Raw genomic sequence first — 26,520 nt, forward strand, 5'->3', positions numbered from 1 at the left:
ACAATTAATTATTTTATTGTACAAAATATCAAAATAATATTATACCTATTACTTTATTTTATTACCGGACTAAATATTTTTTTTCTTTTTATATAAGTTACTATTACTATATGTTTTAAAGCCTAAACTGAACTTTAATCTATAATATAATCTAAGCTTAAGTCATTTGACCAATTTGGACGTCGTCATCTCATTCCATTTACGTGGCGTTCGCGGTCCGTTAAGCAGTAAATAAATTGTGCAAAAGTCCCTAGTAACCGTCTATTACTTTCTCTGTCTATTTTAAAAATCATTTTAATATAATCTACTGTTGAAAAATAAAATAATCTGTGCATACAATAGAACTGTCAAATGTCAATGTCAAAACCGTCACATTACGTCAATGTCATTATGTCACAAATTACATTTCGTTTTTATTTGCAATCGTATCTTTTAAAATGTTCAGGGATTTTTTTAAGAATTTCATGAGCCTTTGAATTTATTAGAACGCAACGCCCACAGTACAATATTATAATTTTGATTGTGAATAATATCGAGTGTCAAAATATCACAAGTTGAAAACAATAAAAGAAAACTTAATTTTGATAAAGAACTTTAATTTGTAAAAGATTTTTACGTAGTGGACAATAAATACTGGTTTTGGGTTTTAATTTAAATTAGCCCAAAACTTGGTCAATATGAAGAAAAAGGTAACATGATATATGCCAAAAATAGGGATGTTTCTATTACTTAGTTCATATAAAACAATAATGTTCTTTGTTAATTTTAAGGTGCTTTTGATGGGGAAGAGTGGTTCTGGAAAGACGAGCATGAGGTCAATCATATTTGCGAACTATATAGCAAGAGATACTAGAAGACTGGGGGCCACAAGTAAGTATAATCATCATCATCATTATCAACTCATATTCGGTTCACTGCTGAGTTCGAGTCTCCTCTCAGAATGAGAGGGGTTAGGCCAATAGTCCACCACGCTAGCCCAATGCAGATTGGCAGACTTCACACACACAGAGAATTAAGAAAATTCTCTGGTATGCAGGTTTCCTCAATGTTTTTCCTTCACCATTTGAGATATGTGATATTTAATTTCTTAAAATGCACACAACTGAAAAGTAGGAGGTGCATTCCCTGGACCGGATTTAAAACCACAGCCTCCGAAATCTGAGGCATTGGTCATATGCACTTGGCTATTACGGCTTTTTAGTAAATATAATACTTGTAATCTACAGTAAGTGGCAAATGATCACAACTTATAAATTTTGTAATCTTCTGAAGTCGCAACACAGCTATTCCCTGAAAATAACTATGAACATATTAGTTATATTATGTGTGCAAATTATTGAAATATCAGCATTAATTAACCTTTTTTTCTCTTATTCCTTGACAAGTTAGCCCTTGACTGTGATCATACCTGATGTTAAGTGATCATGCAATCTAAGATGGAAGTGGCACAAGTTTGTTCTAACTATATCTCTGACAATTTCTATGTGACATCATACCCAAACACTAAATCACTCGGTGGTATGTTTTTGTAAGGTGGTAACTAGCCAACCAATGTCTGCCACCATAATCTCTACCTATCATTAAAAAGCTTATTGTGTAATGGCCTTTAAGGGGTCTTCCAAAATTAATTTATGGGGCCCCAGACAATAGTAGATAATTTATAAAAAGGTTAATATAACATTAATGTTGAATAGTCTGTATAACAATATTAGAAGCCCTAAGCTCACCAATCTGAATTGGATCAATGTGATGGGTATAAGCATGTGGCGTACATAAGGTTGTTGATCAGGGTAATCACTAGTAATAAAAATTAACCAAACTTAAAAAAATCTTCATTTTATAAGCACTAAGGAAACAGCTCTTAGAGTATACACTACTTTAATGCATGTATGAAGTGCACGCCACTGGTATAAGGCCTATATCTCCTTTCCATTAAGGAGGCCTGGTCCTGGTTGCTAATAGACTGATAATAGTGATGATGATGAACAATTTTCGACTAGTATAGTTTTGCGCAAACAATTATTAATTTATTTACATAATGTTATAAATGAAACCAACTTACAAATTAAAAATTAATTGTGTTCAAACATTCTTGCCGCCGTGACGTGCCTGCCGTGATAGCCCAGTGGATATGACCTCTGCCTCCGATTCCGGAGGGTGTGGGTTCGAATCCGGTCCGGGGCATGCACCTCCAACTTTTCAGTTGTGTGCATTTTAAGAAATTAAATATCACGTGTCTCAATCGGTGAAGGAAAACATCGTGAGGAAACCTGCATACCAGAGAATTATCTTAATTCTCTGCGTGTGTGAAGTCTGCCAATCCGCATTGGGCCAGCGTGGTGGACTATTGGCCTAACCCCTCTCATTCTGAGAGGAGACTCGAGCTCAGCAGTGAGCCGAATATGGGTTGATGACGAAACATTCTTGGTTCATTAATTTGCATGTTTGTATGAGTCAGCTGATTACTAAGAGCATTCTGAATGTTTAATATACATTATACACAGTGATGTTTTTTATTGATTGGTAACATTGCCAGTTTCATTGTTACTAGGGTGAATTACTATTCCTCTCATTTATTTATTACTTCTTTTTTTTTTAATTTTTAACAATATAAGTATAAAATACAAAACATTATTAAAAATTTATAAAAAAAAATTCACCTCCCACATTTGAGTGTCCAAGCACCCGGTGGTCAGGGCTCCAGAGTGAGGAACCTCCTCACAATACGCCCCGTCTCAAGAATCACTGCCTTTTGTATCCGACTCTTGATCCAACAGTTAAGGGAAAGCTTCTTAAGGTGTTGGTTGAAGCTTTTCGCTATAAGACCATTGACTGAAACAACTATCGGAATAATAATAGTTGACTCAACATTCCACATGGCGGTAATCTCGTGAGCAAGGTCCAAGTATTTTGATACTTTTTCTAGGGTGATATTATTATCAATATCTCAACTGTACTATAATATTTTGCACTAATTGATTTAAATAACTTTATAGTTGCACTTTATAACCTATACATTTATAACTTATATAAGTATGCATTTTATAGTTGCAAAAATGCCTACTCTGAGGAATCATTACAAATCTGTTTTTAACCAACTTCATAAAAGGAGGAGGTATAAGTAAATATATTCAACTGTATATAATTATTTTTAGCTGAGAAATTTCCTATTTTGTACAATTTGTTTATAAAGTGCAGTATCCTAGTTTAAAAACTTGTGCAAGCCAATGTTATAAAGATCTAGTTATAAATCCAATACTTCAATCATCAATATTTTTATGCACAGTTGAAAACAATATCAGTGACACAAAACTTTTTAACATAATTGTAATATGTTGGACGTAAGACTATGACAGTGACAAAAACATAAAATATCCATCCTGGCCTTAGATCAATACATGTAACTACTTTATATAATACTAGCTGACGCCCGCGACTTCGTCCGCGTGAAACTCGATGTAAACTTTCAACTACCCCTATCCTACTCCTACCGTACCCCTACCATACCCCTACCCTACCCCTACCCACGGACGATTTGAATAACAATTAGAGGTATAAAAAATAGATGTTGACCTATTCTCATAGATACTGGATAAGCACAAAAAATTTCATCAAAATCGATCAAGCTGTTTCAGAGGAGTATGGCAACGAAAACTGTGACACGAAAATTTTATATATTAGATAGTAAATAGTAAAATATTTCATTATTAGTCTGCTTTTCACTATGCTATTATTTTTATTTGACATTTGATTGTACTTTATAATTATGATTACAGTTGATGTAGAACATTCTCATGTCCGTTTCCTGGGCAACCTCGTCCTCAACCTGTGGGACTGCGGCGGGCAGGAGGCCTTCATGGAGAACTACTTTGCCTCACAGAGGGACAACATCTTCAGGAATGTGGAGGTCCTCATATATGTGTTTGATGTGGAGAGCAGGGAAATGGAGAAAGATACTCACTATTATCAGTCATGTTTAGAAGCTATTTTACAGGTATGCAACATAAGGTACTAGCAGATGCTATGCTAGAGTGACTTTTGAAAACCTTAACCACAAAATTCTTTATTAAACTATAATATCATCTTTCTATTGAATAAAGACTGAAATCTATTGATGAAAACTGCATTAAAACCTGTTGCTTAAATTATTGTATTAGCTTATGAAGTCACTTTGTTTTCTCTTAGACCAGAGTTTCCCAAACTTTTAAGATGACCAACCAAATATATCAAACTGTGTATTATGAATTTAATAGTTGAAATGCTTGGAACAATTTAAAATGAACTTTTAATATGAAGAATGGAATTGTGTCACTGTTTTACAATCAAATATGACTTTTTTGCAGAACTCCCCAGAAGCAAGGATATTCTGTTTAGTACACAAAATGGATTTAGTAGCAGAGGAGAGGCAAGAGGAGATGTTCAGATCACGTGAGGAGGATCTCATAAGGCTCTCTAGACCACTTGAATGTACCTGCTTCAGAACTAGTATATGGGACGAAACTTTGTACAAGTAAGAATTATTGTATTTTTAGTTTGTTAGTTAGTTGAAGTAGTATGTAAGCACATTTATTACAATTATATTTTATCCCCTAACACCTCTTGTCACATTTATTACAATTATATTTTATCCCCTAACACCTAGAGTATGTCCCAGGACTTGTGACCTTGGGTGTAGGTAGGAATCCCTTAAGAAATGCATACACTCACCTTCCCTGCCCGACATGTCACCAATAATTACAACATAAAACATTATCAGTAATTACAACACAAAACTTTATTAATAATTATAACAAAAACATTATTGCACCAAATTTCTAACGTGACTAGCAGCGTGACGGAGTCCACGCTGCCTAACAAACAACTGAGCTCAATTCATCAAAAAATTCAAAATCCATTTATTTCAAGTAGGCTCAGTTTACAAGCACTTTTGACACGTCAGTTGACTATTTGTAAAGATTCTACCACCGGTTCGGAAGGCAGGTTCTGCTGAGAAGATACCGGCAAGAAACTCAACAGTTGCTCTTTTGAAAAAGTCATACAGTATTATAATTTACAGTTGATAACAATTAAATTACAATTTCTTATAGTTTTATTTCCTGTGTGAAGGTGGAAGCTGATCCAATGGCCTCCAAGCACCATCAAATCAAATACCATCTCAATACCTCTCAGAGCCGTGATAGTCCAGTGTATATGATCTCTGCCTTCAATTCAGTGGGCGTAGGTTCGAATCTGGTCCTTTAACTTTCAACTACGTGCATTTTGAGAAGTTAAAGTGTCTCAAACAGTGAGGAAAAACATTGTGAGGTTTCCTCACTTTAGAATGTGAATGAATTTTACACATTTAGAATGAATTAAGAAAATTCTCTTTGTGAATTCTGCCGATCTCCATTTAGCCAGTTTGGTGGACTGAGGTCTACTAACCCCCTCTCATTCTGAGAGGAGACTCGTGCTCAACAGTGAGCTGAATATGGGTTGTTAATGATAAATTACAATCAGTAATTTACAGTTATTTCATATATTTCTCACTAATTGCCTTTTCTTTGTTCTCAGATGAGAATTATAATAGATATTATAATTACTTTTCAGAGCTTGGTCCAGCATAGTTTACAAGTTAATACCTAATGTAAAAGCCCTAGAATCGTCACTCAAGCAGTTTGCAGCTATTGTGGATGCAGATGAGGTTAGTTGAAAATTTAAGTTTAAATTACATATTTGTATACAAATATGCATCAATTCAGAATTTTTGGTATTTACATACATTACTACAAGTTAGTACACTTGGAATGTATGAATACACAAAGAAATTTAACAGCCTGTGTCAGTTAAATCAAAACAAACAATGATAGAAAGGTTATTTTTGTTCTTTAACTTAAAATAAAAAAAAATAACTGCTTATTTTTTTAATTTAAGTTAAAGAACAAAAATAAAGTAACAGTAAATATTTAAAAAAAAAAGTATTAAAATGCTTTTAAAAATTCTAATTTTTAAATTCTTACACCCATGGAAAGCTCCATTATGAGCGAGCAACAAAAGCTATATACTCAAATGGGAACGTGTTAGCTAGTATACTATAAAAGCGGACGCTCGCGTCTCGCTTCACGTGACTCACGTGACTTCAATCCTGTTTTTTACCAATTTCACAGGAACCATGGCTTTCCAAAGCTAAATTTATCTTTATTCCTAACTTCATACAAATCGGATCAGTAGTTTAGCCATGAAAAGGTAACACAAAACAGACATATTTAATTTCGATGATTCTTAATGAGAGAATCCTTTTCTTTTCAGTTGTATGTATTTTCCAGAAATTAAATATCACGTGTCTCAAACGGTGAAGGAACATCGTGAGGTAACCTGCATACCAGAGATTTTTCTTAGTTCTCTACGTGTGTGAAGTCTGCCAATCTGCATTGGTGAAGTCACATTTTGCCAGCGTGATGGACTATTGGCGTAACCCCTCTCATTCCGAGAGGAGACTCGTGCTCATCATCATATCAGCCGATGGACGTCCACTGCAGGACATAGGCCTTTTGTAGGGACTTCCAAACACCATGATACTGAGCCACCTGCATCCAGCGAATCTCTGCGACCCGCTTGATGTCTTCAGGCACTGAGGAATTTCGGACGAAAAGATATCGTGGAGTATCCCGAATGCTGCCCAGCCGAGTTGAATTTGGCGGTTCACCTCTTTCTCGAAATTAGACCTACCTAACTGGATCATATGTCCTAGGTATAAGTGTTTGTCTACAATTTCGAGTGCAGCGTTCTTAACTATAACAGTGTAACAGTGCTCAACAGTGAGCCGAACATGGGTTGATGACTCAGACCAATTATAGAAGGATCGCACTCATAGTCACGAACAAAATTTTCTGTCATTTTCTGAGGAAAACGAGCTTAGATTTGGTATATATCTTATACTAAACTAGAAATTTTTGCCCGTTTTTTACACAAAAAGGTATTTTTACGGAGCTCTTTAACCGACGAACACGATTACGACTATTTAACATCGATTCTATAGAGGCAGTATTTGTAATCGCATTAGATCGTTGACCATATACTTTGACAGAAAAGTACCGTCCAGCGAGGCAGGTCCTATACAATAATTGGTCTGAGGTTGATGATGATGATAATGGGTTAACTTGTTCCAGGTGCTTCTGTTCGAGAGGGCGACGTTCCTGGTGGTGTCGCACTGCCAGCGGCGGCCGCACCGCGACGCGCACCGCTTCGAGAAGGTGTCCAACATCGTCAAGCAGTTCAAGCTGTCGTGCTCCAAGCTGGCGGCGCAGTTCCAGAGCATGGAGGTGAGATGTTACCTTAATTCAGACATATAGTCCTCCAAAGCGGTGCGAGGCAGCGGAGCCGAGAAACGGAAAAGTATTAACCAATAGGATTGCACAAAATCTCCGCTCCCCTTCAGTGTATAGGGATTTTTTTTTATTCTTTACAAGTTAGCCCTTGACTACAATCTCACCTGATGGTAGGTGATGATGCAGTCTAAGATGGAAGCGGGCTAACTTATTAGGAGGACGATGAAAATCCACACTCCTTTCGATTTCTACACGACATCGTACCGGAACGCTAAATCGCTTGGCGGTACGTCTTTGTCGGTAGGGTGGTAACTAGCCACGGCCGAAGCCTCCCACCAGCCAGACCTGGACCAATTAAGGAAACCTCAATCGGCCCAGCCGGGGATCGAACCCAGGACCTCCGTTTTGTAAATCCACCGCGCATACCACTGCGCCACGGAGGCCGTCAAAATTAGGCCGTGATTAGTCCTCCAAAGCAGTGCGAGGCAGCGGAGCCAAGAAACACAGAAGTATTAACCAAAAGGATTGCACAAAATCTCCGCTCCCCTTCAGTGGATAGGGACTTGCGAGCTAGTTTAAAAATTCATATGAAACCGGTAAGCGGAGCGGGGAATCCCGTCTGCAACTCGGCTTCGCATTAATTTCTAACTACGCTCCGCAGCCTCGCTCCTCTCCGGTGGACAGATAGAGTATGCAGGTTTGCTCCGCATTAGTCCATTTCTCCGCTCCGCTGCCTCGCTCCGCTTGGTTGACAGGCAGCCTTATTCATTAACTTTTACATATGTTAGTTATGTAAGAAAGTGAGTTTAAATGTAATAGGTCCCATTAAAAAGAAAATTGAAAAGCAAAATAGTGGGAGATCGACCAACACTGCTTTAGGGCCAGCACTAATGATCAAACATGTTTGACAAACCTATCAAGCTTGACTTTTTCACTAAGCAATTGACAAACTTCAATCAAAAGTTGCAGACAATCATATTGTTTGACAAACATGTTTGAGTTGTTAAAAAGTTTATTTGTTTGACAAACATGTTTGATCGGTTTAATTGTTTTCAGGGTCTTACCTCCGGTCCTACTATACAGCATCACCATTCTAGCACCCAACCCCTAACGTCTTTTACCTTCTAAAACTGACTCAAGACTAGACGCCATAGCTTGGCAAGTTCGTTCGTAACACTCCTGTTTGTCCGCGAGAGCCGGGGGCGTGTAGCGATGAATGAAAAACCACGACTGATGCACTTCACTTCCCCGCACGCACAATTTCAAACCCGCGCTGTCTTTCTCCCCGTCGCCCGCATATCATGGGAGTGTTAATTCATTAGTCTTAAATTTATTTCACTTACTCAGGTACGGAACAGCGTATTCGCAGCGTTCATAGACGGCTTCACCAGCAACACATACGTCATGGTGGAGATGTCGGACCCCAAGATACCCTCGGAGGCGGCTCTCATCAACATCAGGAACGCGAGGAAACACTTCGAGAAGCTCGAGAAGGTGTCCTCCAGCCCGCCCAACCAGTACCAGTAGACCGGATCTGGTAGACCAGTACCAGTAGACCAGATCTGGTAGACCAGTACCAGAAGACCAGATCTGGTAGACCAGTACGAGGAGACCAGCAGGGTTATTATGTAACTACTTGAATGGTACACCGAGTTACATAATAACCCTGCTGGACTGGTAGACTAACAAGTCTTCACCAGCACCGAGACATTACGAGATCATTTTGCTTACATATCGATCTCTTTGGTTCCATCGCAATTAAAGAGCGATATTTATGCTCTTTCGTTGTAATGGGATTGTCCGGTGAGATTTATCCTGTCTCTGATTGTCCGGCCGCTCAGATATTGCGTTTCAATCAATAGAAAACAGTCTCTTGAAGTTTGTCTTTTGTGACGTCACATTCGCATACCGCGCTAAATTAGCGGTGTTTTGAAATTGCAGATAATAATGGGGTTTTTTTTTCGTGATTTTACTTTCATTATATTTTTGCTGTCAATAATAAATATGAAAAAGCCATGGGTATTTCCTGTTCAGTTTTGTTTTTTTCATGTATTGCATGTAATGATAAAATATTGGCTGATAGTCGTTTACAAATATCTTTCTTACTTGTGAGTTGTTCATTTATGTTAATATTTCTCGTAATTAGAAAGAAAGAAAGAAAGAAAGAAAAATGCGTTTATTTCAACATTAGCTGACGCCGCGCAGTTTCAACCGCGTGGTTCCCGTTCCCGTAGGAATACGGGCATAATATATAGCCTATAGCATTCCTCGATAAATAGGCTATCTAACTCTGAAAGAATTTTTCAAATCGGACCAGTAGTTCCTGAGATTAGCGCGTTCAATCAAACAAACAAACTCTTCAGCTTTATAATATTAGTATAGATTATGCGAGGTGTAGCATAACCCAGAAAATGGCACCAGCTCAGCATAATGTCCTTTTATAGCATACAGCGCCGATTTTCAGCTGGAACCACAAATCGGGTATCGCTACGAACAAACTAAATTATGAGAAGTACATATTAACTTTGAATGTATAAGAAACCTATAATTGCGTATACGATTTTTCATTTGGTTACGTTAAAAAAGTTTTTTTTTTCGATTCTTGTTTCTTTTCTTTCGAACTAGTTTATTTTACAAATATGCCGACGATTTTTGTTTTTTTCTATCTATTAATTAGTTAATTGACTGACTTTTAGGCTGGTCGCATACGTTTCGTTTTCGAATCCGTTTTTCGTGTTTGGAAAACCTAATGCATGAAATAAAATATATTAAATGACGCACATGTACGGTTCTTTCCGAACAGAACAAATTCCGCGCGTACGTAACGAAATGCTAGTGTAACGTAACGTAACGAAGAGTAGTGCTAATAACGCTCTTAGGGGTCTCGCGGAATTCCAAATCGAAATTACGCATTGGAAAAACGAACACGAGTGACCGACCTTAATAATGAGGATGATGACTAGGTTTGAATATATTGATTTTTATGATACATTCGGGTAAATTAGGTCAATGTTAACTAATGTATACATAAAAAGCAAAAATTGTCTGGATATTTGCAAAATAAATAAAATTATAAAATTTCAAAATCTACTAAAAATATTTTATCGTAATTAGATGAAAATTCATACAGTTTTAACTTCCTTACATCAAATGTGACATTTTTTAATAAATGAACTATAAACATAAACGCACAAATAACAAAGATATTAGTAATTTTGTTTGACCGCCCATACAAATCTAACGATCATTATGTACCTACGACGTCATTCATTCGTACCGTTTTGTATGGGGCGGTATTCAGGGTTACATTACCTGCGACGTCATTAGTTCGTGCCATTTTGTATGAGGCGTTTTTCAGGGATCCGCGGCAACGCCGCAAATCTGACCCTTTAAATCGCTGTAGCTCCGAAAGTAGTGATCGCAGATACCCTGTTACTTTTACAAAATTGCTTTACTATTAGCATACTCTTAATACAATCTAAAAAACTGTCATCATCCCTATTGACCTAATTTTCCCGAATGACTCATAAAAATCAATATATTCAAAAGGTTAAAGGGGTTAAAACAGGGAAAGTTAAAGTCAAATACCCAATTGTCACTGTATACCAATTTCGCTATTATTGTTTGCTCTATAAGACATGTAATCGGAGAACGATTAGCATATTGCTTGCTAAAGCTAAGTAGGATCCCTTTTTTTCTTTGAAATAAAAATAATATTTAATTATTTATTGTCTTGCTCCCAGCGACTTGTAAATGTCAAATCAACTAAATATGTAAACATAAAACTGGATTTAAAATGTAAATAAATTATATGTTAATTTCACTGTACCTAATTTAATTATGTTGGAACTAGCCTGTCGACACTTGTAGGATGGGTTACCTTTAAAAATCCATTCATATTCATTGTTTTACTATAACCAGATTAATGAGAAACCGGAGTCTTTACTAAACTGTATGAATTTCCTTTGGGACGGCTTACCTTCATCTAAATTCCATACTTCGCCACAAATAACAGCGCCCGAGGGTATGACAAAGAAAACTAGAAAGATGAATGGGAATGACATTTGCTATCGACAGGTGACGTGATCAAGATCTGTCATTCCCATACATTTTTCTAGTTTGCGAAGCGTTAACGATCGTAGAAAGAGAATCGACATGCCACTTGGCTAGGGGGGCAGGGCCCGATATCTTACAAGCGTGAACAGGCTGTCACAAATCGTATCATTCCCCGAAAACAATTTAATATAAATAAAGAAAAGATAATAATTGTTTAATTAATATAAATTCTCGTTAATTATTAAAATTATACATATTAAATTTATATAAAAATTAAAAATCGAAGTTGTTACAAGTTAAAATAATATTGTGCTAAACGGTCTTTACCATTAACATCTGATAGTGATCGTTACAGTGTATTAATTATTATCAACCTACGCCCGCCATCCCGAATTAAATAAGCGTGCTGGGTCTAAACTCTAAATCCAGGCTAGAAAGAACTGTTGCCAGTGGAAAAATTACGTTTGAAAAGCACTAGAGAAGGCCTATTCCTAAAGAACACTAAAACATAGAAATCTCAATAACAAGTTGCTTTTTCTTTAATCGCTTTGTCATTAAGATTTGTATGAACAAGAGATATTTATTTTTGTAAAGCGATGTTAATTTTCACACCGGTATATTCGATCACTTAGGATAAGTAAATTAGTTATTTTTACAGACAAATGTTATTGCATCAAAGACGTTTTGTTCAAAATGTAGAGTCCTTTCAAAAGATTTAATTTATTTTTGCTCTTAAGGGTTTTCTATTTTATATATTTCTTATTTTGTACTATATATTAGATAATATTATGTATTCATGTTACATATCGGAATAAGCTCTTCCTAAAAACAATAAATACTTAATTAGTTATCGTATTTTTATTATTTGTTACCACAACAGTATATGGGGTTTGGGGGAGCTAAGAACATTTGCCAGTCTAGTGAGTTCTAACATCTTCCTAAAATCTTAAAGACGTCTCTCTTTGAAGACCTTTGAAACCTCATGTCTTCTAAAGAAGTAAGAACTTGACACCTAGTGTGTGTGAAGTGGTGCTAACACTCGATCATTGAAGAGAAACATAGACAAAATTTTATCCAATGGCGCCGAAGTAGTCCTCTTTCGGACCAACGCAATGAAAGAGATAGCAGTAGATATTTCTGGTTGCAGCACCCATTGGTTGAATTTTCTCTATTTCTCTTCTCGAGATAATATCGTTGGTCGCATATTAGTGCCACTGGCCACTTATTGAGTCTGGACCGTAGTGGCTTTGTAGCAATCTATGATACGTCTCGGAAATAAGCTATATAAATGCTAAAATTAAAACGCGTGAGGCGCGCGGTGTGACGCCCTGCCGCCGCTCCCTGCGTACCGCTGATATCTAAAATCTCTTATCCTGAGAGGAGACTCGAGCTCAGCAGTGAGCCGAATATGGGTCGATAATGATGAATGAGGTACCTATGTAGTTATTGCAGACTCTGTCTATACTTAGGTAGGTATTTAGATTACAGAAATACTAATCATGTTATCAATATCATACTGTTAATCATTACAGAACACGAGATTTCGAGCGTGCATGACAATCTATTTTAATAAAACGTATCTATCTATATCTACCTTATCTAGGTGACACTTCAGTATCGCGTGCAATATCATTTTAGTTTTACAAAGTTTCTAACATTTCTACGATATTTTGATTTACAGCATGATGATGATGCAATGCACATATTATTTAAATAGCTTAGCAAATTCGTTCGTAACACTCTCGATGGACCGCGCGGGCCGGGGGGCGTGTAGCAATGAATGCAAAACCCACGATATATACGGGGATTTTGTCATGAGTTTGTTCATGCAATGTCACGTAGATCATATGGACCCACTGTTTGCTTTACTCCGACAATATTCCATATATTCCGAACGTATTATTTCTATTACTAAAACTTAGTAAATTTTCCTGGAAAACACACCCATGGCAAACCATTGCGTCATAATATCAAATAGTAACACATGCTTCTTACATAATGCCGTGCATGTAAATACATTGTCGGTTTGACGTCATTCTGGAATTACACCATCCAAATAAAAGCAGCAATGGAAAACTAAATAAACGTACGTGACGTGCGCAGTTTCACCCGAGTTTCCATGAAGGCGATAAAAATCTATATAGGTAGTAGGTATACGTAGGTTTTTACGATTAACATTACCGTCTATCGTTCAGTTTCCTTTAGTAGCTCTTTGCTCTTTGTCGGTTTTGTGATAGAGTGGTCGATTGGTTGACGCTTGATAAAACTTCGTTTGGTTAAGTTTCGTCATAAAGGCATCAGTGGCTTACGTTGACACAGTTACGACATCACCAGTATAATTTGTGTCCCATATCAGTGACCTTGACCTTCTAATACGGTGAGTTGGCTATTTTGATAATCATTTTTATATCTTGGTATATTTTTCTAACCATACGGACGCCTGCGATTTTGTTTCTATATTTTCTAATCTAGTTTATTGAAAGCAAATAAAACGTAATTTGGGTAATTATAGTGGGTGCCTATACCCAGGGAGGTATCATTGATTTATTAATATATTCGATGGACATAAATAGTTAAGATCTGTATTCACATGATGAGGTTGTTACTCGTACAGCCGTAGAAAAAGTTTCGCTATTTTAAAGGTAGATTTTATTTTTTAATAGGTAACCTAGGTCCACAGGTTGATTCTCAAATTAACTTTTTTCTATTCAACAACTTTTTTTTAATAGGAATTCATGAGAAAGTCAGCGTATGCCTACTTAAATCATTGTTGTTAAAAATGCCAGTAGGTACTTACTTATTTCATTCAAATTCATTTAATAAAATCAAAATTAAAAATATAGAGGCTAGATATAGAGAGATAAATGAAAAATATTTTTTTGACTGAAGATATAGGTACATACCTATAGGATTACAAGTAGGGACATAATAGCGAAAATTAGCAGCGATTGTCTAATTACCGTTATTTTTTATTTTCAAAAGACCTAGGTAGGAAGACACGTAGTTAGGTACCCACTTCACTTAATTCGATGCTTACTAATTTTAAACACCTTAATTACTTAAGAAGATTGTCTTTTAAACCTGCTTATAATTTAAGACGATAAATAAATGCCCGTAAGTAAGAGGGACGATATGACAACTTTTACTATTATTCTTTTAATGGTTAATTAAAAGGTAGGTAGGTAACATTTAAAAATATTATTATCATAAAAATTACCGAGTGTAGTCGTTAGTTTTAGTTGTACCTTCCTATTAACTAATAATATATGTATTTAATGTGTAATATATTTAATTAGGTACTCTGTATACTTATACATACATAATGGCCCTCGCTTTTATCCTAAGTATGTTCAAATATCAGAGTAGCTATTTATCTAACTTATAAACAGTTTTCAGCAATGCATGTACCGCAATTACTGGCCGCGACCATTGGTTTTTTTTATTAATTAGCCGTCGTTATTTGATCTGACCGCGGAAAAACCTTCGAACGATGTTAGAATTATCTAAGTATCTTTATTAAGGATCACCCCAAATTTAAATCAGTTGGGGCGATCGTCAATCTTTATAGAAAAAGGAAAAAAATAAATAAATAGATATATAGATAAATATATCCCTTTTTTTAGAATTAGTTTATTTATCCTACAAATAAAACATTTCCGTATTTCAGTTTACAAAATGGCCCAAAATAAACCGGTATTCGATTATCACGAGGAAACTCAGTCGGAGAAGTTAGCGAGGAAAACAAAAGAATCTCCATTCATGGTTATCGGTGAGTAATATTAAAATATTATCTCTGTTTTTAGGGTTCTGTAAAGGGAAAAACATATCATCATCATTTCCATCATTATCAACCCATATTTCATTATCTCACTGTTGAGCTCGAGTCTCCTCTCAGTATGTCCACCACGCTGGCTCAATGCGGATTGGCAGACTTCACACAGAGAATTAAGAAAATTCTCTCGAATACAGGTTTCCTCGCGATGTTTTTCTTTCACCGTTTGAGACACGTGATATTTATTTTCTTGAAAATGCACACAACTGAAAAGTTGGAGGTGCATGCCCCGGACCAGATTCGAACCCACACCCCCGGAATCGGAGGCAGAGGGCATGTTCACTGGGCTATCACGGCTCGCCAAAAAAAACCATATAAGATTAATAATTTAAGCAACGGTTTACGTATCCACTCTATTAGGATAAACTTCGTAAGAAAAAAGCCCAATAAGCATTCCTCGACCCAAGATTCGAATCCAGAAATGTGGAGTAATTGACGATGTACAACATTTATTGATGGAATGTGTTCAAAATGGTCAGGAAAGAGAAGACTTAATCAGTAATTTAAACTTAAATAGGAAAGATGTAGGTTTGTTTAATACCATAATGGCTTTTCCAATGTCTGGGGAAGCCAGGATGGTGTATGATCTTTGTTTAAAAAAGTAGATTTTAAATTAAGTAGTTTAATATATAATTATTTTAAGTTATACTGATTAGGGTACGATAGGGCTGACATATTTTTTGGAAAATAAAAGTCCTTAAAAAATTCAAGAATAAAAAAAAATAAAACCACCAAGACAATGCGACAGTAAATTGGGCACTGCGCGGTCAAGCAGTAGTTGAATGAAGATTACCCCACTCCATAAATATACACATTAGAGATGACATCATTATAAGATGTACCTATGATGTAATCACAAATGTTTTTATTCATTTACCTAGATCTATCTAGTATCTAGATATATTATAATCATACGAAGAACACTAAACTTGTGCATGTGCTGTGGTTGCCTCGTGACGCAATATAAACTGAATTATAGACAGCGTGTTTATTTTCGTAATTTGTTGTAGCGAATAGCGATAGTCATTCTGCATGTTAGATAATTAGGTATCTATCTGGTTAGTGGTTTAAATACCCGCCAAAACTTAGCTAAGTATTTCTATTTTTTTACCTATAACTTTATTTTAGGGCATCATCCCCTAATTCTAGCAAACTTTACAAATACCAGCAACTCGATTTAAACCTCAATTATTGCTTTACGGTCAGACTTGATGTAGAAATGATAGGTCATGCATTCTATTCCCGCTCACTGGACTATTGTAGTAGTTTTTACTACCTACGCATTGTCCCATAACACATTCCTGATGTTAGCTACTGTGAGTCTTTCCAACTAATTGGAGCAAATCAGTTTTATTCAAAACTGATCGTGTATTGGTCGCGATTTGCATGATATAAGTTCGATACAGTGAGTAGCGCTATAGATTGGCAAATTCGTTCGTAACACTACCAATTCCCCGCGCGCACGACCTCATACCTGCGCAGTCCTTTTACTCTGCGCTGCACGTACGACTTCACACCCGCGCAGTCCTTCCCCCTCCCGCATATCATGGGAGTGTCAGCAACGAACTTGTCAAGCTATAACGGCGGACATGCAGATCGCGACCAACACACTGCCAGTTTTATCGTATGTCCTGTCGTTAGCGCTGCAGACTCGTGGACTTATTGGATGGTGAGTGGCTAACAAGAGACAATTCCCACTACCTACCTTCTCTGCTCTGGTAGATGAAAAGGAATGCGTGTACCGTGTCCGAATCCCATCGGTTCTTCATATTATTTACGTTATAGTGATTTATTCAATCTCTTGTCTTTCCAGGAATTGCTGGTTTAGCATCAGCAGTGGGGTATGGGGTGTACTCCTACAAGAACCGTGGAGCCATGAGCACCAGCGTCTTCCTGATGCAATTCCGTGTGATCGCTCAAGGCTTAGTGGTCGGGGCGTTGACCGCTGGCATGGGCTACTCACTATACCAAACCTATATTCATAAACCCAAGCCTGTTGAAGCCGAACACTGAACAATGAAAAATATGTTCTTTCACTCTATTGTTTTCTCTTACTCTTTACTGTTCGCGCATTATAAATGGAGGTAGTCTAATTCTTCAATAGCTCTGAGTAAAGGATCGGATTCAAATTCGATATGCCTTAGGTTCAGGTTTCGAACCATATAGGTCTGTGGACTATTGTCGTACCCACTCCTAACATAGGCTTTCTGACTATTTAAAGGAAAAGGGGAATATTAGTTAGGTATATTTCAAAATATGTACAGTGCCTGATTAAGGTGACTTGATGCTTTGCAATCTTCCCCTGTGGGATCTATCCTTAAATACCTTAAAGGCTAATCCAGGACTACCTATAAAAAAATATGCGACCAGTGTTTAACATAAGGAGTTCTCGTCTATTTTAAATAATAAGTGTGTGAAGTTTCATTTAGGTAATATAGCTAGTAAGAATCTATTTATGTAATATGTATTTGTAGATATAAATAGATGTATGAAAGAGAAAAGAATACCTTTGATTATATAAATATATCTATGAAGAATACATAGGCAATATTTATGTTACTAGCCTGGTTACTGCCAATCCATTTTGTCTTGGGTTTGAATCCCAATTACGAGTACCACCCTGCCGTGAAAGGCATACCACTTCGCAAATAAGCGTCTCGTGGACCTACTGTTGCTTAGTGGTCATCAGATGAGATTGTGGTCAAGTGCGAGCCTATTTCATATTTAAAAACAAAAAAAAATCAAATAAACAATTCCTCTTTGATGTTAGCACTCTATAGTCTTAGTTACAATCTTACAAGATGGTATTGGCATCGGAGATTGGTATAATTATGGGAGCACAATTAATGGTCTTTGAGTCCTATGTCTATGAATAGTTTTTGTCATAATAAGTGCCTGTTAAATGATAATAATTAAAATACACCCAGTAGACTCCGCGCCACAAAACAAGCTGCCGTAGAGGCTGCGCTAATGTCTTAATGGCGCACATTGTCATTTGGTAATAGCGATTTCATTGTCAATAATATGGGTAAGGCGCTGTCAATTTTAGTTCATTTTTCATTTGATTTTAGCCGCGGGACTTCCTTCTTGGCGCGGAGTCTACTACATATTACATACTTGAAATAGACCTATTAATTTTTTACTTTCAAATATATTGAAACTATTTTAAACTTTTGTACAACTGTGATAAGGTTCATTATATAGTTTTATTAGAAAAATATATTTCATATTGATGTGTAAAAGTTGCTTGATGAAGATAATGTCATATTTTATGACTTTGTAAAACTACAGTAAAACCAAAGTATTATGTAACGTTTTGTAAAATCTTAGTTGATGAAGATTAAATTATTTGGTATATGTACTATAACAAATTGTTTTATTTATTAATTTAAATCGACGAGAATAACAGATTTTTTTTCAAATTAATTTAGCAACAAAATAGTAATGGTCACTCAAGCTTCTCATTAAATATTTACAAAGCTGATAAAATAAAATACCTACTTCAGTATTAGTACAAAAAATCGATTGTCAAATTAAAAAAAGTTTGTAGTATGAATGTTTGTAATACAATTACTATACCTATTACAATTTAATATATCACATTTCATATAAGATTCTAACCACTTTAAAAGAACTCTCACAAACACAACTTTAATACTGAGTATAATCATTCACAATATATTATTATTTAAGTGAGAAAAGGAAATATAATAAGTATGAATGCAGTAAAGTTTAAAAGCTAAAATCATACAAGTCTTAATGCTGAATTGAGAATCTACGTATTGGGAGTAAGGAGCCAAACAGAACATGCTGTATAACTGGGAATTTTGCCAGAACCTCCTTTTTATACATTTTTATTAGTCCCTGGTTTATTTTGGACCATGATCCCACTGCACTGATGCTCCACAATTGATTAGAATGCTCAGCGAAAGGTCCCTTTTTCACTTCCTTAATGTATTTAATACAGGAGAGGAACATATACTCCTGTGCATATTTATCAATTATATCATCTTCCAAGAATTTGGCGGGTGGATAAATTCTAGGCTGGTCGACAAGCTGTGAACTTCCCCATATGAATGGAACAAACTGATAATCATCCAAACTCCAAACCCCATGACTTCCAGCTGGTTCCATCCTATATGTCTGCTGCAATCTTCTAACAATATCGAGATATTTGTTGAATACTAAAAATACAGTTGCCACATTGTCTTCCATTTGTAAATAGCATATTTTGTACAAACAACATAGAAACATGATAAATGACATTTCATGGCCAGTACCATAGTCTATTCTAGTTGCATTCCCAAAGCTCTCTTCCAAGTATACCTTTATTTCTGGTATTGCTAAATGTAGTTGGGATGGCATGACTTCTTGCAACAATTCCGTGGAGCAACTTTTAACTTTGGTCAACCAATCTCTAAATGAGGTATTACCAAATCTCTGCGGCTGCTCAACAGGTGGGAACTCTGTTATCAAAATGTTGAGTTTCTCCAATAAGTTGACCAACTTTGTGATGTTCTCTGAAACCTTGCAGTCAACTGATAATGGCTTAGCCTTGATGGCCTCGTTAAGAGTGGCAATAAAACCTGTGTATTCCATGTATGCTTCAGACTTTTCCCAAATGGCCATGTCTGTTATTGTTTTGACTGCTTTCTCTGGCTCTAGGAAGCGGTGGTGGGCCGGGAGTGCCGGAGATGCCTTTTCAATTTTAGTGCCATCGCCAATAACACTTTCTTTGTTCATCTATGAATAAACAAAATACACATCACTATCTAGTCCCAAAGCAAGCATAGCTTGTTGAGTGTTAATGAAAAGGTATGGGTTATAGCTTTATGTACAGAAAAAAAGTCTGAATCTTTAAGTATTATTGTTCTGAACACTTTCAATACAAATAAAAGATGATAATTAGTGGGTTATGCAAATCAATATAAAAATTCAAGTTTTTTGAGTCAACTTTGTCACATTTATTTATTTGGTTTAAGTTTCCTTAGAAATAATTCTGTTTTCATGTAAAGTTGTAAAGTGAGCCTATTATTGATGAATTTAAATTTGACCACTAAAATAAGAAAACCAAAATAAAAAAATAAAAAAATATAAATTAAATTATTTGTACTATTTTATTCTGTAAACATGTAAGTAACAAATGAATGATAATCTAGTGTGGATTAATGCAGGACAAGGTCAATGACATGTTTAATTAGCACTCATAAATTTAAATACAAACAAAAAATTCAAAATCTCTGTCTTTACGATTAAATTTGGATTGATAAAATGTATCTTTGAACATTTTTAATCAGTTCTCATTTGAACAGTTTATCTGCGTAGCATTAATTAATTACGCATTCCGATTTAATTTGCCTCAATACGGCGCTAGTTCAGTCGCCCGCGATAAGCTTGCGGCTTCCCGATGAAGGTCAGAGATGTCAAAACGGACCTAAGCTACACACATGGTTAAACCCTCGTCTTTCTAAACGTAGTAGTTGCCGGCCAGGCAGAAGTTCCAACAATGGAGAGAATATTGCGCGGCATAATGCGATATCGTATTTTGGACCGGGCAACCATGGTTAAACAGTTCCAAGAAGTCAAGGATAATCCAGTGGTATGTACAGGCAACTAACCTTTATCTCTTGTGAATACACTTTTAAATTGTACCACAAAGAAATTGATTGTCACTTTCAGTGGGTATTCATAATAGCATTAACGTTATTTAAGCGAAAATAAATTTGTTTTCCATTCCAATAGTATTTTTGTTGGGTTCAATTTAAATAAATTGACATTGACATTGACATTGAGTTGAGTGACAACTGACAGTCCACAGTTGTCGATGATAGTTACCACCACAGAGGTGACCTACAAAATGTGTAATTGACACACAGACAAAATGTAAATACTTGACTTGATAGGCCAAGAGACATCTCATAATTACAAACTATAGTTGGGTATTATATCAAACCATTTTCGGCTCACTGCTGAGCTCGAGTCTTCTCTTAGAATGAAAGGGATTAGGCCTATAGTCCACAACGCTGGTCCAATGCGGATTGCCAGACTTCACACACGCAGAGAATTAAGAAAATTTACTGGTATGCAGGTTTTCTCACGATGTTTTCCTTCACCGTTCGAGAAACGTGATGTTTTCTTAATATGCACACAACTGAAAAGTTGGAGGTGCATGCCCCGGATCGGATTCGAACCCACACCCTCCAGAATCGGAGGCAGAGGTCATATCCACTAGGCTATTACAGATCTTATCATATTATCATTATTACTACTTATATAATGTTATATTTAATACATTTCAAATATTTTAGCCAAAAGCCATATTTTACACATGCATGGACAGTAGGATGATACCTACAAGATTTACCGAAACCTGTGTAGGAGATATGTTTGTTGGTTAGTATTGCGTAATACTATTATTATTACAATGCATTATTTTATTCGTAAAGAATAACCTAAGTAATGATAAAATTTATATTATGATTACAGTAAGAAATGCCGGAAATCTTATACCGCACTCTCAACATTTTGTAGATGAAATGACAAGTTGTGAACCTGCTGGCTTAGAACTCGCCTGTATTATCAATGATATCAGGCATGTGATTGTGTGTGGTCACAGTGACTGCAAAGCCATGAATTTACTTTACAAACTTAAAAGTAAAGAAGAATCAAGCTTAGTAAGATTTTTATATCAATCTTAATAGAATTCTTGCGTTACACAAAATAGTTCTCTTAATTTAACAATTATTGTCTTTCAGGAACAAAGAAGAATCTCTCCGTTGAAATCGTGGTTGTGTTCTCACGGGAAGTCAAGTTTAAACAAGTTTCTTGAAATTGGGGATGATTTTGAAAAGCCCATTCTGTTTACTGGAGAAACACCACAAAGAAAATTTGTAGCTTATATTGACCCGGAGAATAATTTTTGTATTGAAGACAAATTATCGCAGGTATAATAATAAAAAAAAAATCAAAACTAATCAACAAAAATAATATTGAATATTAAGTAATTGTAATATTATTCCAGGTAAATACACTGCAACAACTGCAAAACATTGCATCTTATGGAATGTTAAAAAAAAGACTCGAGAGACACGATTTACATATACATGCTTTATGGTTTGATATTTACACCGGCGATATATACTATTTTAGTAGAAGAGCTAAGAGATTTCTAATAATAGACGAATCTAGTTATGAAATAATATTGTCAGAAATTAGGAGATACTATTCTTGAGAATGAAAATATATCAGTGGTTACATAATTTAATTTTATAAATAAACCAAATCCAGCGGGAACATAGATTTTCCGGGATGTAAAGTAGCCTGTGTGTTAATCCAGAATAAAACCTATTTCCATTCAAATTTCAGCCATATCGCTTTAGTAGCCGCTGCGCAAAGGAGAAACATACATACACACCTACACACAAACTTTTGCCTTTAAAATATTAGTGTGATAAAAATGCTTTAATATTTTAAAATATATAACATAAATAAATATTTTATGTATTAAAAGGAAAAAAATAAAAAACATTGCCTGGGACCAAATGTATAGACTCAAGTGGATGAGGTATCCAATTTTATTATATTTTGTCCACAGAAGAATAATAGGTAGCAGATATAGCACAAATACAAATTCAAAAACAAATACAGTCTCAGGTAAGTACGACACAAAGAGTCTCATCGGAATCCAATCAAATATTATTCAAGATATATTGCGTTTTGATGATTCTCTTGAGGTTTTGTATTAAAAAAGATTTAACACTAACAACAATTATGTAAAATATTACTAAAATAGACTAATCAATATTTAGCTATGAAAAGATACTCTATCTTCTTTCTTTAGTTTCGTGAACAGTTTTTTAAAATATTTAACACCATAAAACGCCATTTTTATTGAATAGTATTAGAAATTACTAATGTGGCGATTTATGTCGTACTAACTTAAAGAGGTATTCTATTTTGAATATGTATTTTGATTGGCTGCGTCACTGCCTTATTCCGTGAGCTCTATCTGCCTATTATTCTTTAATCTGTGCTTATTATGATCATGTTTATAAAATGATAAACGAGGTGTGTATTATTCATTTATTAATACAATAAGCAACCAATATTTTTTGTAATATTAAGTTTTCTTACGTCATATTAGGATGTATTTATAGGTACGCAAGTATAACTTGTCTTGAATGTTTGCATTTGTTACTTATTTATTTTTATGTTTTGTACTTTTTCATTTGATTAAACGAATAGCTTTATTTATAAAGTGCCTATTTCATTCATTGTTTTAATTAGTACTTTGATCTAAAAGTTAATGGTTTAGAGTTTAGACCAGTTTAAAGTGCGTCTTAAATTTCTTCATGCAAACGAATGATATAAAAATTGGAAGGCACAATTAGATTTTGCAGTTTCATATCAAACACCTCTAAAGACTGGATAGAAGCAGGCGTTACTTTGCGGAAGTTCATCATGATTATATAATGATTTATTTATTTTGCTATCATCCGCGAAAATTCGGCGAACCCATGCGACAACGTCACCCAGGTCCGACAAAATACTCTCTACGTAGGTACGTTTCACCCCGAAACCGGAGCATCCTCAGGAGATGTTGACTCTACAACGTACAATTGCAAAGTCACGTGCACGTTGTATTAATATTAGTCTAAACGCGTCAAACGGCGCGGCGTCCGAGTACAGAGATCATACACAGTGGAAAAGAGCTAATTACTTCTGTCAGTAAATTAGAGATGCTAAGGAACTCTGTAACCGTAACCTAATATTCGAAATAAAATTATAGCTGTAACCGTAACGGCGTAACAATTTAAATGTAAATTTTTTCCATTTTATTTATCTAAAAAATAATATCCATACGTGCACGTATTCACGTATAATATACGACCGTCTAGGACAGTTACGCTCACGCTCCATTTTCTGACGGTGCAGCAAGTCACTTGCTCCTAAGCTATAAAATTGACATTTTGTGTCCTTTTTCTTCACTATTTGCTATGTACACATTAATTAGAGGGACAGGCTAAACGTCATCAATGATTGACGTTTGTGATTGTCATATTTCTGACATTTCTTCATAAAATTCTTTTTTTCTCCATATTAAAACAAAAATGGTGTGAGAGTGAACAAGGTTAGACCTTAATGTGATGCAATGTTGTCGGAATTTTTGAAAATTATATAATTCCAATATAAATTTTCCGTGTGGTGCGTAAGGTAACAAAATTCTTTTAATAGTACAAGTTGTTTTAGGGGCCTGCTGTAAAGACATAGAAGTAATATTATAATTTATTTGGTTTTGTGCCAGTTTTTACATTAAGTATTGTTTTAAACGTTCTTTTAATATTCTGTTATTATATAATCGAAAGACTTTTATGTTTAATTATTTCTGATATCTGCAACTGCTTTACGATATATAATTTACCTAATTGATATTCTAATAAAATTTTCAGTGGAATCTCAGTAATTATGAATCCCAAACAGAACGTATTCGAATATAAAGATGAATCTCAAGCTGAACGGTTTGCAAGGAAGTCTAAGGATTCGCCCTTTATGATTATAGGTATGTTTCTTTTCAAGGTCATCAATAGGTTAAGTACCTACTTTTATGATCAGCAATTTACTCTTCAAGCAATTTTGTCTTCAGGAGATATGTTGCAGGTCTCATGTTAAGTTAAGTAAAGACATACAAGAATTCTACAAATTTATAATTTTTGTTATATTTGCAGGTATTGTAGGACTTATAGGTGTATGCAGTTATGGTGTGTATGCATTCAAGAACAAAGGCAAAATGAGCACTAGTGTATTCCTGATGCAATTGCGAGTCGCTGCCCAAGGCACTGTTGTTGCAGCACTCACGGTAGGAATAGGATACTCCCTATCTCAAAGATTACTACATAAAGGAGAAAAAAATGAATGAAAATTACTTATATATACTTAAGTAGCCAATTTTTTAAATTATTTTAGATGCAATTAATGTGAATGTGTATCTAAATGTTAGATAAAAGCTGAAATAAGTATATTCCTTCTAATTATGTAATGCCACTTGTGCAAAAATGTGATTACCTACTTGTAAAGCATTGATTTAAGTTATATATGAATCTTGTAACAAACAGTTTTTATACAAAATAGTAGAATTTGCACAAAAGAATTCTGATCTGCATGCTTGGTTATTTTTGTTATTAACACAACACAATATCACCAAAACTATGTTGTAGAAAAATGTTTATTGTGTAGCATTATGAGTAAAATCACAATATTTCATTTTAAAATGATGAATTTTAGGTACTTTTATATTATACACACATGTATAATATAAAATTACTTACTGACTTTCTTTACATATCATCAACATCAGGAAGAAGTTACACAAAATGTTATATCCAATACATAGATTCTCTGTACTTTTTGCAATCAATCAACCAACCAAGTATTCTAGTACATACTTGGTATTATTAAAACATTTAGTTTATTATTTAATTTTTAAGGAGTTAATAATTAATCTTTGTGTTCTGTGATTTTAGAAGGTATACAGTGATTTTTGGTAATGTTAGAGTAATACTTGCAAATTTATTTATATAATTAATTTTGTATTTGTACATAAATATCAAATATTTCTTTTCAATTTATCACTAAGAAAAACTCCACATACCTGGCAATAGTATTAAGGAAAAAAAGAGATATTTATTAAAAATGTTGCTTCTGAAACTTGGTATTTTTATAATAGCTAGGAACCTGTTCTATGATAATGAGTATGGCTTTAGTTTTTAAGCTAATTTTGCATTGATGTTTATGACTTCTTATATTATATTAGTAGTTATTTTTATCATGGGACCATTGCCTTGAATAAATTAGGAGGGCATGTACGTTAGGTACTCTCATTTTTCTACAATGTGCTTTACTGATACATAACTTGTTTAAGAACACCTTTTAAACTGGACAAGTGATAGAAGTAAAGAATGTTGACTATTTATTTTAATATTAGGCTATAGTGCATAATAAGCAGCCGAGCAAAAAGCCTTAGCTGATAGAGTACCACCATTAGTAGTCCCAAGGGGGCGGGAATCAAACCGAAATCCTCCAGATCCAAACCAAACCAGAGATCAGTTTAAATATTTATTAATATTATAAAGACTTTCAGTTTGTAGTGTTTTACGAGTAGGTGGTAATTAAGGAATCTAGGTACTGAACAAAGTTTTTTTCACAGTCATTTTTGGCTGGTGAGAGGCTTCGGCCGTGGCTAGTTACCACCCTACCGGTAAAGACGTACCGCCAAGCGATTTAGCGTTCCGGTACGATGCCGTGTAGAAACCGAAAGGGGTGTGGATTTTC

The 26,520-nt window shown here is 35.1% G+C and overlaps 4 protein-coding genes across 4 annotated transcripts; 3 read left to right on the forward strand and 1 right to left on the reverse strand.

The window, feature by feature from the left end:
* Positions 1 to 396: 396 nt before the first annotated feature.
* LOC112042993 (ras-related GTP-binding protein A) lies at positions 397 to 12,208 on the forward strand. Its single transcript, XM_024078234.2, has 7 exons — positions 397 to 689; positions 771 to 870; positions 3,777 to 3,994; positions 4,344 to 4,510; positions 5,587 to 5,680; positions 7,146 to 7,298; positions 8,652 to 12,208. The coding sequence occupies exons 1-7, from the start codon at positions 678 to 680 to the stop codon at positions 8,829 to 8,831; spliced, it is 924 nt and encodes a 307-aa protein (XP_023934002.1). The 5' UTR covers positions 397 to 677; the 3' UTR covers positions 8,832 to 12,208.
* A 1,019-nt stretch (positions 12,209 to 13,227) lies between these two features.
* LOC112043009 (HIG1 domain family member 1A, mitochondrial) lies at positions 13,228 to 18,582 on the forward strand. Its single transcript, XM_024078251.2, has 3 exons — positions 13,228 to 13,737; positions 15,028 to 15,129; positions 17,006 to 18,582. Exons 2-3 carry the CDS (start codon positions 15,036 to 15,038, stop codon positions 17,203 to 17,205), a joined length of 294 nt encoding a protein of 97 aa, XP_023934019.1. The 5' UTR covers positions 13,228 to 13,737; positions 15,028 to 15,035; the 3' UTR covers positions 17,206 to 18,582.
* Positions 18,583 to 18,735: 153 nt separating this feature from the next.
* On the reverse strand, positions 18,736 to 20,972 carry LOC112043016 (serine/threonine-protein phosphatase 2A activator). The gene is made up of 2 exons (XM_024078263.2): positions 20,811 to 20,972; positions 18,736 to 19,935 (listed from the first exon to the last, which is right to left on the reverse strand). The coding sequence occupies exon 2, from the start codon at positions 19,933 to 19,935 to the stop codon at positions 18,949 to 18,951; it is 987 nt and encodes a 328-aa protein (XP_023934031.1). The 5' UTR covers positions 20,811 to 20,972; the 3' UTR covers positions 18,736 to 18,948.
* Positions 20,568 to 23,449, forward strand: LOC112043024 (beta carbonic anhydrase 1). Its single transcript, XM_024078275.2, has 5 exons — positions 20,568 to 20,791; positions 21,501 to 21,585; positions 21,679 to 21,866; positions 21,948 to 22,136; positions 22,214 to 23,449. Exons 1-5 carry the CDS (start codon positions 20,699 to 20,701, stop codon positions 22,421 to 22,423), a joined length of 765 nt encoding a protein of 254 aa, XP_023934043.1. The 5' UTR covers positions 20,568 to 20,698; the 3' UTR covers positions 22,424 to 23,449.
* Positions 23,450 to 26,520: the final 3,071 nt, after the last annotated feature.

This window comes from Bicyclus anynana, chromosome 4, assembly GCF_947172395.1.
Source record: "Bicyclus anynana chromosome 4, ilBicAnyn1.1, whole genome shotgun sequence".
NCBI classification, from domain to species: domain Eukaryota; kingdom Metazoa; phylum Arthropoda; class Insecta; order Lepidoptera; family Nymphalidae; genus Bicyclus; species Bicyclus anynana.